At 34.8% G+C, this 12,781-nt stretch overlaps 1 protein-coding gene across 1 annotated transcript; it reads left to right on the forward strand.

Annotated features, from left to right (window-relative positions):
* Positions 1–312: 312 nt before the first annotated feature.
* On the forward strand, positions 313–11,081 carry LOC144444638 (centrosomal protein CCDC61-like). The gene is made up of 15 exons (XM_078134136.1): positions 313–475; positions 2,030–2,112; positions 2,904–3,064; positions 3,501–3,606; positions 4,503–4,549; positions 4,690–4,906; positions 5,516–5,598; positions 6,043–6,194; positions 6,530–6,608; positions 7,623–7,720; positions 8,110–8,215; positions 9,079–9,145; positions 9,395–9,425; positions 10,421–10,525; positions 10,984–11,081. Exons 1-15 carry the CDS (start codon positions 313–315, stop codon positions 11,079–11,081), a joined length of 1,596 nt encoding a protein of 531 aa, XP_077990262.1.
* Positions 11,082–12,781: the final 1,700 nt, after the last annotated feature.

Below are 12,781 nucleotides of genomic sequence, written 5' to 3' on the forward strand. Positions count from 1 at the left end.
CACCAGTCATTGGATTATTGGATGAAATAATTTCTCGTGGAGTGGCGAGATAATAACCGTAAACACAGCGTACTAAGCTTTAGCAAAACACTAAACTGGAGACGTGGTGTACACGTACGTACGATACGAGAATTCGGAGAAGAAAAAACAGTAAGCAGTGTTATCATCAGAGCTACTCGCCTAACTTCTCAACCCATGTGACGGAAAGCATCGACTATCGTATTGCTCTAGTTTGACCACTGACATTTGTGTTCATGTAATTATTTTTTGTGTTTACAAAACTTTTTGAGTGTTACTGGAAATCAACCGAAAATGTCGTTCACTGCCAAAGGAGGTGACAGCGTCACAAGTGTCTATGTATTTCGTGGTATGGAATATGTGGTCAGTATGCATGTATCAGATTCATGCACGCTTACAGTTGAAGTTGAAGACAGGCTAACTGCAGACCAATGGAGAGGAACATTCGACAATTCATGTAAGTAGCAACACCAGTATGTATCCTGTCTCAAAGAACTCTTTCTATGTCTACAACTTACAAGTTCAACGTCATACTAATTCACCAGAATGCATTTATGTTTTAGTTAATATTTTCTGATGTTTGTAAATTTTGAATCAGTTGTTCTTCATTTTTCCCATCTAAGAAATGCAACCATAATAATGTTTCAAGTCGTATGACAGTTTGTAGCCCACGACTTGTTTTGACATGTCATAATGTTATTCATCTTCCATGCTACCTTTGAATGGCACTTCACCATACTTTGGTTTCCATGTGATGTCTACCACATATAGTTCTTAGTTCTTCTGATCAAATGTACAATTTGAGTCATATATAAACAGAGTTTTTGCATAACTGTGTACAAATTGGATAAAGTATAATGTTATGTTTCTGTTAGTGTTATTGTCAAGAACGGAGTGTACTTTGATGAACAAAGACGATTTAAGTGAGAGTGTCTGGTATTTTATGGTCAATGATATTATTTACCCAGTGTAAAGACATTTACTTTTGTTGATAGGTAGGCCTGTACTACTACTACTACTACTACTACTACTATTACTATTACTACTACTAAAGCAAATGTTAATAATGTTGGTTTTCCATCCGACCTTGGCTCAAAGCACTTCACAATTATTACCCCTGACATGGATCGAGACGACACAATGGCTCTTTAGACTGCCTAAAACTCCCTGGGAGCATAAGTCTATTGTGGCCTCAATACAATAGCTGCATATCATTAAAGCATTCACATTGCAACCTTTATCCTACCAGGTCCTCAATTATACAGCTGGGTTGACTAAGGCACATATCATGGTTGAAATCGTGCCCAAGGACTTTTACCAGAGACAAATGACAGAGGCAAGGCTTTAGCCTTGATCAATCTGTGGATGCCAAGCAGGACACTAACCATTTGACCATCACAACTCCACTGTTGACAGGAGAGTGATAGCTGAAAATCCATAGCATTATTTCACTGTCAATGACAATTATTTTCCATTTCTTGCATTAGTATTAACTATCTTATCAGTGGAGACATGATTATTAGCTTGGATTATTCTTTTTTCTTGAGAAATATTTTCTGAAGCTCTGTCAGACAACTGTTTTTCTATCCTAAATTTTAAAATTAATCAAAACTGTACATTACCTCAGACCACCAAATAATGTTGTGGTCTGTGACATCCCCCCATACATTTGTAGATGAGCCAGGGTCATGAAACAATTTGATTAAAATCTGATGTAGTGGATGGGCTAAATTGTCCTAAATGTATTTCATGTTCTTGTTTTGGTCTTGCTCACTGCCCTACATGTGTATATTGAAGTAAACCAAGCAAAAATCAAAGGTACTGCTCATAGCGAAAAAAATAGCTGTCCATTACATTAGATTTTAATCAGATTGGGTCATGAAAATTCGTTAAAACAATCAGAAAAATCCTTAATGTATATGTACATGAACCAAATATATAAAAATAGCAGAATTTTGTCTCTGTTGCTTGCTTTGATTTTAACCATTTCTTTTGTTGTTGTGTTTTCCAGATGTTGAGGATTTGACTCACAAGACTGGTAATTTCAAACAGTTTAACATTTTTGTCAGTATGTTAGAAACAGCAATTACAAAGGTAAGTAAAGATCCACACCGTTTATCAACCCATTTCCAACAAAGAACTTAGAACTTATTCTTGTCCAGTGATTTTTTGCTAAAGATGACGAACAGAAAGAATATCTGATACAACATGCATTTTATTTTCATTTACACAATGTATGTAAGTGCTTGTAGGTCATTGATATTCTGCATCAAATTCATTTGGTTATATATATAAATATAACCAAATGAATTTATATGTATCTATATATAAATCACGTCCAGATTTCATGATTTATTCATTATTATTATTCATTGTCTGATTTGCAATTGATACCAATCAGTGTATACCAGCATGTATATATTATAATGTATCTAACCTTAATTGAGTACAGTACAAACCAGCATAATTAAAAATGGCACAAGCTGAATTTATACACTATTTGTCTTAAAGTGAAAATACGTACATAAACCCATAATTTTACTACATGTATACTATAAATGTTAATATATTGATACATGCCATTGATGGCACTGAAATCATATTCTGGCATTGTTAGTACACTTTATAACATGATTGTATGTTTCCTGGACATTTTAGTATACATGTACTTATGTCATCAAATTGTTTTATTGTATGTATTATTCCTAAATATCTGTCAATAGCAAGCGATGTTTTACATATGCTTCATCAGTAATTAGAATACAATGGATAAGTTTTAATATACAGTAAAAATTAAATCCCAAAACATATACACTCAGCTTGTGCCCCCCTTTAATTAAAGTCCTATTCATTCAATGACAACGCAATCTTTTTGTTGATTACAGACAAGTGAATCTGTATCGTTGGATTTATTGACATACAATGATTTAGAACTACTAAGGAATCGTAAGGCTGGTGTCGGTACCAGGACCATCCCAGGAGCTAAGGCTGCAGCACTGAACACTAAAAGATATCTTATTCTGACTTATACTGTAGAGTTTGATAGGTAAGATGAACATTTAAATTAGTCGCCAATATTTTCCTTTGTTCGGCTGAGGAAAATGTGAGTGACCTAAGGGGCCTTGTCACTGAGTTGATGATGAGCAGTGATAAAACCTTTAGGTCATGAGTATTTTCTGGCTGAATGAAGAAAAAAATATTAGGAATAACGTAATTATACCTACACAAACTTGATTTAAGATAAAATGGAGAAAATAATGATGGTTTTGAATACTTTGACTCATAATCATATTTCGAGTGCTGCAGATCTAATGATGTAGATGTCATGATGTAGAATGACCAGGGTATACATTCCATATTTTCTTTTTGGTTTGACTAGGCTTGCATGGGCTATAGCAAAAGACACTGTGTATTTGTAGAATACACTATCCATTACGGTTACCCCTACATTGTGTTTTGATATGTTGTATATTTGATTGTAGAATACACTACCCATTACCCCTACCCTATGTTGGTAAACCTGACCCAGTCTTACTACAGGACACCATCAGAAATCTCAGGGATGAAATCAAACGATTCAAGGTTCAAGTAAGTATATATGTTGTATTAATTGAATTGCCTCCTATACAGTTGATGTGTTAAACAAGGTTTTACTTGTACATCAGTTTTGGATTTATGGGTCCTTAGGACCCAGGGTCTGGGGTCCCAACTGCAAATCTGGGGGTCTTTTACAGAATCATGAAATTAGACTGAGTGTGACTGTGTCTGACTGTGAAATGAGGATGAGAGATCAAAATAAGTAAGAAATGCATTGAACTTTTTGAACACAAGTCTGATTCATTAACATATTCCACAGTATTTGGCTCTAATTAGTCAAGGGAAATATGAGTTACCTTTTAGGCAATTTGTGGACAAGTAGTAACAAAACCTTTTATCAATATGTCTTGTGTATTACTCCTAGCTAAATGAAGAAAAATATTTGAGAAAAATTTAAATTTTAAAATATATCTGAGCAAGTTTAATTTGTGAATGCTTTGACTGATATTTTGATCATTGCAGTATGACAATGACTTATGTATTGACTGCACTGTCGTATGTTCATGTAGTTTGTACTGTGCAGTAGTCCAACGTACGTTAACTTCAGTTTTGGGACATGATAATTTATTTATATTAACAGGAATTTTCACTGTAATTGAGTATGTTGTAAAGGGGTTACAGTTAGTATTGGCATAACAGTGTAGTTCATGATGTTATTTCATACATACATACATACATACATACATACATACATACATACATACATATGTATGTATACATACATACAAAATGTACATGCATACATACATACATACATACATAGATACATAGATACATACATACATACATACATACATACATACATACATACATACATACATACACGTAGGGGTGAATCCATTGTATGAATCTGAATCTGAAAACTGTTTTGTCTATATTGTGCACAGGGTCATTCTGAGTATAAGGAGGCAGAATTTAACAGGCTGAAAAAAGAGTAAGTTGTCTTAGTTTAATTTTCTTTTCATTCTAAGGTCTGTTTGTATTTTTTCAGATCATAAACCTCTGCCGTATTTTCATAATGTTGACTGTTGATAATTATATTATTTTGTGCAAATGTCTGATTTTTGATTGCAGTTATGACAAATTACTTAAAGAGAAAGAAGAAATAGAGTCAGCTTTCCTACAGTATAGGAGGGAAGTTAAAAACACCACCAGAGGTACTGCTGCTAAAGAAATCAGAATAATGAAAAATATTGTGAAGAATCTAGAAGAAGAATTGATCACAGAAAAGTCTAAATACCGACGACAAGCTAACAAAAGAAATCAAGATTATAGAAGTTTATTAGAAGAGGTAAAATTAGTATTTTGATAAATCTCGGAGAGTGAAACTTACCTTTTAGTGCAACTGAACTGAGGTTCTTTGATAACTTATTAACTAACTCAGTAAGGTCTGCCACTGAGTATCGTCTGTGAGGTACGTTGTGATGTGCGCCCTCACACATCGGTCAACTCCTTTCACAGATAGAGCAGATAGAGCAGGCTGGTGAGGGCAGAGTGACACAACTTATCTTACACTCTACCACTGAGAATTGACATGACATGGAATGATTTGACAAAGATATATAATTCCTGTTTACTGGCAGTTTAATAGTTGCTAAAGGAGTGAATTGAAAATTGGTACATGTAGTTATTTAGGATGCAGTATTTTTAGCTGAAGCTTGGGAGCCCCAGTAACAGAATGGGGGAAATCAGGCAAAACTTTCCTCTATATTCTACTATGATTTCAATGTTGAGAAACCTCAGTAAAATACCTCGACAATACTTGGTAGATTTTTCCAACTTATCATACCATAACAAAAACACCATGGATTTACTAAAAGGTTGATGCCATTCTGAAATGTAGTCTCATCACATTGTGAAATAGTTTGATAACGTTTATTACTGTCCTTATCATTTACAGGTTGAAGAGTTGAGAGCCAGTGAAAGGAATCTCCGTGCACGAGTAAAAAGTCTTACCAATGAACTTGCCGTTTTCACCAGAGGGTATGTCTACACCTTTGTTTTGTCAATTTTTTGGTGGCTAACCTCATGTGGGCATCACCCAGAGAGGCAATATAGAAACGGATTCAGTCTAGTCCATTGGTCCATCTGTCTGCGTCTCTGTACATTCCATATCTTTGCCATGAATCAGCTGTTTTTGTTTCACTTAAACCATTGTTCTTATTGAAAAGATCTGGACACTGTTACTACTGTTCCTACAGTATATATATAGTCATCAGGATTCAGTTTTATTATGCCATAGTGAATTAGAAAGATAGTGTCTGTGCACTTCAAAACATAAGAATGACATAACAGAATGCAGACTTTGAACAATATATACAAATATATCTTGTAAATCAGTACTTGCAGTCTCTTGATTCATCTTGGCTCCAAGTCTGTTACCATAGTTGAATAATGTTGAGAAATTTTTGCATGATTTATTTTAAGGAGAATGAGAGGACCATCTCCACTACCAAGAAGTTCATCTCAAAGAAGGGATGCAGGAAGGAGACCAAGATCAGCATCCAGAGATAGATCACTATCACGTGAAAGACCATCATCTGTGTCATCAGCAAGAAGTGCATCACCATCACCATCAGGTAGATGATTTTGATAGATGGCTATTTTTTAATGTCTTCTTAGAGACTGATATTGAGCTGAGTTTCTGACTATATTTAGCTGTTTTACTTAATGTGTTTACAAACTCAGACAAAATGAGTGTATGACAAACCTAAGCTATCTAATATCAAATATAGTTATTCCTGTATTTTTCTTATTCACTATACTTAGCTAGACTGTAAGATACATAGCATTGTTCTGCCTTCAAAGAGGGGTTGACCAATGCATGAGGGCATCACTGTACAGACTCTACACTTAGCTTGTTCCCTTGTGTTAATAGACAATGAAAATAATTTTTACATATCTATCTTTACAGGAGCAAGAAATCCAAGATTCAACCCAACAGCATATATTGAACACAAGAAGAGACAACAACAGGAAGCAAAACTTAAAAAGTACACTAATAAAATATACATATATTGAGAAATTCACAGACCGTGTTAGGGATTTTATGATAGATATGAAATTCAAGAATAGTTGCAACATCCAACCTGTTCTATTTCTCTGTTTATAGCAAAATAATAAGGTGTCAAAGAGTCAACAATGTCAAGTACCGGTAGTAATTTAGATATTGCTTGTTTTCATCCCTACTGCTGCCATTTGTCATTGATTACCTAATGTTCATGGATAAGATTTTAACCACACTGTTACCTCTTTACTTTGGCGTGAAAATCCTTACTTTTTAGAGGAGCATTCTATATATTGTACATTTCATCCAATGTTGCAGCTAACGCATGTATATATCTTGAAAGAGTTTATAAAGTGTTCATTGTAATACTGTATATTGGAAATGGGATAGGATTAGAGAGTCTAGCATGATGATTTCACATGGCTCCCCTCAACAACATTTGCTGTGACTTCATTGAAACAAAATAGACACTAATAGAATGCACACATCATGTACAAAAAAACAGTACAATGATACCTAGTACCTCCATGGGAAACAAGTAAACATAGCTACCACATATCCAAAATCAGGTTAGGCAAGACAGTGTATCATGTTATATGTACCGGTATATGCACTATCATTGTCTGTATTTTCTTCATGTAAATTCAGTAGATTATTGAAATTTTAACTTGTTTCTGTAGTAAGTTTTTGAGGGATAATAGTTGCACAGTTCTTTGTACATTTACGGGGAAAATGTTTTATGAAAGTGTACACTGGTACTATTATGGTAAGAATGGTAATACAATGAAATGATCAGATCATCATACAATGCATGCTCACAAGAAGATAACAAGTACCATACTGAATGTACAAAGATGGAATGATGATTTACATGATGGTTTGATATGAAATGATTTACCATATTTAGTAATTTGACTACTAGGCTTTTTGACATACATACAGGCATGTATGATATTTTGTGCTAAATTTGTCCTGATTTGGTGTTGTTGCTTTTTTATAGGGAGAGAAGAGGAAGACAAGCCATGTATAACAAAGATAGAAATGCATTGTCAGCTGACAGGAGTAGATCTAGGGCCAGAGATTCACCCCTTTATTCAGGTAATTATATTGCCGTTTCTTCTAACCTCTCCCTTCTTTACACCAGAAGTTGGTCAAGGAATGTGGGTAAGTTGCAGTACATAGAATTCCTACTAGTTTGACAGGCGTATGATGATGGACAAGGTCTTGTACATGTGTTGCTTTCTATATCAGTGCAACCATGCACATGTGTGGCTTACATCCATATGTCTGTCATCCAGTTTTCTCAAACTTGGCACAAAGGTGACATGCAACAGAAATAATACATGCAATGGTTGTTGGTAGTACCATTTTCTTTCATCAGCTGAATTACAGCTGTATTGTTTGTGGTGAAGACAGTTTCGCAAAATAACATGAAGGTATTTATTCCTAGTTTATTTACTCTGATTTTCCTGTGAATTCCACACTAGGTGGATATCATAGAAGAAGTGGATCCGTTGGCAGTCTTGGTAGCAGGACGTCTTCTCTCAGCGACATTGAAGTAGCCTCCACTGGATCACAATCAGCTAGAACAAGGTGAGTTCTACTCTGATTTAAACAGAAATACTGACACAGACTTAGTTTTAATAAACTATTGTACATGTAGTGGGTTACTTAAAATAGGTGATCCCGATCCCTTGGTGATGCAGATAGAACTGCCCTTTCATCACTGAAGTTCTTGAAAATGTGCACTAGAATTGTACACAAGTAAAAACACTACATGGGACTTCTGGGCCATAGACTGAACTGTTCTACTGTTAGTGTAATTATGGACATTATTTGAAAGATTTATGTCAATGCATTACAACAATAATAATCGTTTTTGTATGTTTCTGTTCTGTTGTGTCTTGTTGAATGTGATCTTACCAGAGTAATATGCATTCTTATGTTTGATGAATAGTTAGGAAGTGCAACTTGAGACTTGCAAATTTCTGTGTGGATAATAATACTCATATTTATCATTGTACATATTACTATACACTGCCTTGTTGTGCTGTATTCCCAAGTTCAAGGATAAATGTTGGGACTGTATTCCAATGGAAGACTAATTGTGAGCAGTTTGCAATGAATGATCACTTTGAAATTATGCATACTTTGACCAGTAAAACAACAACTGTACACTTACCCAGAGAACAATAAATACTGTCCAAAGTGCTAATAGAACTTTCCCACTGTCACTTAGGAATTGTACGATTAACAACAGTTTCTAAGGATTTTTAATAATACAGATAGTAGGACCAGAAGCATTTTCATCCTATTTTTTCCCAACTTTGTATTATTTGTGTGCAAACAAATAGTCCCTTGTAGAAAGTGGATTCACATTTCTTTGAGTGTTAATTAGTGACACTCAGCCATGGTGAGAACCCTATATGATAACATTAATTATGCGTCTATTTCAGGAATAAAAGGAATGTACTGAAACGAGGCAAGACATCATCATCATCTATGTGGTTAACTCCAGATGTTGTAAGTAAACAAATCAGTCTTCATGTCAACAGATAATGACAGAGGAGATATCATAAAGTATATTTGCAAGACAAGTATTAAAATCAAATGAAAATATTGCTTCAGATCTTTTCAGCACACTGATTTGCATAAGTATTGTGCAAGTGTTTAATGGTGCATTCCAGTACTCTGTTTTTTAATTTCCATTGGGATTGAAAAAAAAATACACTGATGGGTTAATTGTAAGACTTGTTTCTATTTTTCTTTTAGCCCATGCCAGGAAGTGGGAAGACAAGAAATAGTAAAACAAAGACTAGAAGATATCCTTTTTAAACAATTTGCCGAATCATGTGTGTTTGTATTTGTATTTGTATTTGTATTTGTATTTGTATTTGTATCTGTATCTGTATCTGTATCTGTATTTGTATTTGTATTTGTATTTGTATTTGTATTAAATTTTGTATTTGTATTTGTATTTGTATTTGTATTTGTATTTGTATTTGTAATTCGTATTCGTATTCGTATTCGTATTTGTATTTGTATTCGTATTTGTATTCGTATTCGTATTCGTATTCGTATTCGTATTCGTATTCGTATTTGTATTCGTATTCGTTTGTGTTGTTCAAAAGCTGTAACAGTTACTGTCTGGTCCAATACCTGTAGTGTTGTAGATATTTTAGACAGTTCTTGGAGATTCCATTGAGAGTGGATGTCAAGACAGAAACATTCTTATCTTTGAATGATTTACAAGTGTCATTATAAATTGTTCATAAATTATTATGGTCAGTGTACTTCTGTTTTCTCTTTGTTAAACCTGTTTGATAATGTCCTGTATTTCTACACTTTCACGAAGTCACAATGTAAATGTGACAAATGATTTATAAGTCTTTGATGTACTGCAGTGGATTGGTTTATGATGTTTTGTATTGTGCTGAATCATGCTTTTAATTGTATTCTGCTGTACTTCACTGTAGTGTAGTGTAGTGTAGTGTAGTGTAGCATAGGGTACTGTATGGTAGTGTAGGGTGGTGTAGTGCAGTGGAGTGCAATATACTTATGTAGTGTTGTACACTCAACTATGCTGTTAGATATAGTAATGTACCATACTGTACTGTGCTGCACTGCACTGTGCTGTACTTTGATACACTACACTGTGCTGTACTGCATCATGGCATCATTTGCACCATATTACATCATACTGTATAATACTGATTGTAAGTTGACTGGTACTGTTCATTGTAACAAGTACTATTCCCAATTCTACCTTTCATACCGATTCCTTGACTGTTATCACAGCTGTCAGTACTCCCGATCCCGCTGCTGATCTACAAAAAGTCAGGAAGTTAACATCATCATCCGGTAAAATCAGGAGAAGTGATCTTTTGGAATATGGAGCAGCAGGTAGGATTTCTATTGATGTAACCAAACCATCAGCTAAATGGTGTTGAAGCAACTTTGTGAAACAATGTGAAAGACATGTTGATTCAGTATCACTTAGATACTGGGACTATCAAGTAGAGATGATATGAAACTGATTCAATGTCTTTTAGTGTGTTTATGTATTGGTGACTGGTATTAGACAAGTGTCCAGTAAGCTTATCTTTCGAAACGGTCAAGCGTGAGTCCTCCAATCACCTCTCTCTTTGTATGTTTACTTTCTAAAATGGCTTTTATTTCCTGCAAAGTATCTCTCAAAGTATATTCTGTCTTATGGCAATGATAACTCTTATCTCCTCTAACATATATCTGCTGGAAGAACAAGATATAATAAAATTTTCCAAATATGCTGCCATGTACGGTTGAAAAGTGCATTCATTTCTACCCATTTACTTACTATTCTATAATTTTTTCTATTTCAGATCACAAAAATGGATATTACAACAGATCAGCAGAAATGTCGGAGATAGATGCCAGACTTAATGCATTACAACGATTTATGAATGATAATCTGAACTGAAATCCAGAATTTTAAAACATAGCTGCACTGAGGTTAACTTGTGTCTGTGATTCTTATCATACAGAGCACCCATGATGACAAATCTTTGGTCCCCTTCTATGAACGTTCACATCTGTTCAACAAATCAATTCTGCAAAACTGAACAAATTGGTCTTCTACACCAGGAAATAAATCAACTTAGACTGAGAAATTATAAAATGAAGTAGTGGAACTCATCATCTGAATCTTCTACTGTGTGTGTGAGTTAAGAGTGTCAGATCATCGTGTGTTCCTTTATTTATTTTTTTTTATATACATTTGAGTTAGGATGTGTATTGAGTGTAAATTTGATTATGATTTGAATGTGAGACTGTCTTCTGTAGAAATATAATTGTCTCTCCATCATTATTGCCATAACTGTAATGTATATATCATTTTAGTTTATATGTGACACTTGCATGGCTGTGGTATTGTAGAAGAAGCAATTTATGCAAGTATATAGTATTGCCTTCCTGCACCATTTTCTGTTCACACAATGTCCTTGTTACTTCTGAGCTGCTCGCTTTAGTGATAGTGCCGCTATGCATCAAATTGTCTACACCAGTCAATGATTTCGAAAATTTAATAGATTATTTTAAACTTTCAAGTACACACACTCTTTTTTTATGAGTAAGTGATATGAATATTATCTAAAAGGTGGGATTGGGTTGGAGTTATTGAGTAAAATAACTTAGAATGAAGACTAAAGTGACATCAAAGAAGCAATAGGCTACCATACAATACTATTAAAAATGAATGTTACTGATTGTGCACACATGTGCCAAAAGCCAGTTTGTAGCTATGGGGTTAGAAGGTGAAGGTCATTAAAACTCTTGGGTTAAAGGGTAAAGGTCAGTGTACAATGATGGGGTTAGCAATAATATATCTAGTCTTGGTTACCCAGACTCAGTTTTGGGGAAATGAGATTTCAACTGTCTCATGCAGGAATGAGCTTCTAGAGCAGTGCATGCTGGGGAATACTTCAGTACAACATTGTAGGCTAAACGATTTAGGCACTTTGGTGACAATTTATTACTTCTCATGGGAGTGATACATCTAAATTACAACAAACAGGCCTTGTAAGCCCATTTTTTATGACTTGGAAGGAATACACTGTGCGACTCCCAGCGTGGGGTAGTTGAAACATGGTTTGTGCAGACTCTTGGCTGGGTGGCCTCGTAGAAGAGCCCCCAGTGGCGAGTCTCTGGGCAGCCGAGACTATAATATATACCGTGTTTAGCTGGGGGGGTTAGAAGGCATATAACTGTGTACAGCTATTGAATTGTGGGGGGGGGGGGGGGGGGGCATTGTAAAACTGTATTAGGCATTTATAATAAAAAAACACTGCCATCAAAATTGTTTTATTTTTCAAAATTAAATGTATTTAAACTTGATGTACTTATGTAACAATAATTTGATTGCTTTAAATTGAAATGAAGAGTAATTTTCAATAAATTCAAATATTTGGAATATATTTCATTGTGTTGAAGTTTTTAACTACACATACAATGTTAGATCTTCAAGAAGGTTGCAGGAATAGCATAATGTGTTAGAAAGTAAATCAGCACCTATAGCATATCAGCTGAGTTACTCGTCTGTAAGGTATGCCATGACTGAGCGCCCTCACACATCAGTCAACCCCTCTGAGGCCAGGGAGGGCGGCACAACACAATGTATCTTAC

The sequence above is a fragment of the Glandiceps talaboti genome, chromosome 2 (assembly GCF_964340395.1).
Source record: "Glandiceps talaboti chromosome 2, keGlaTala1.1, whole genome shotgun sequence".
Classification (NCBI taxonomy): Eukaryota; Metazoa; Hemichordata; class Enteropneusta; family Spengelidae; genus Glandiceps; species Glandiceps talaboti.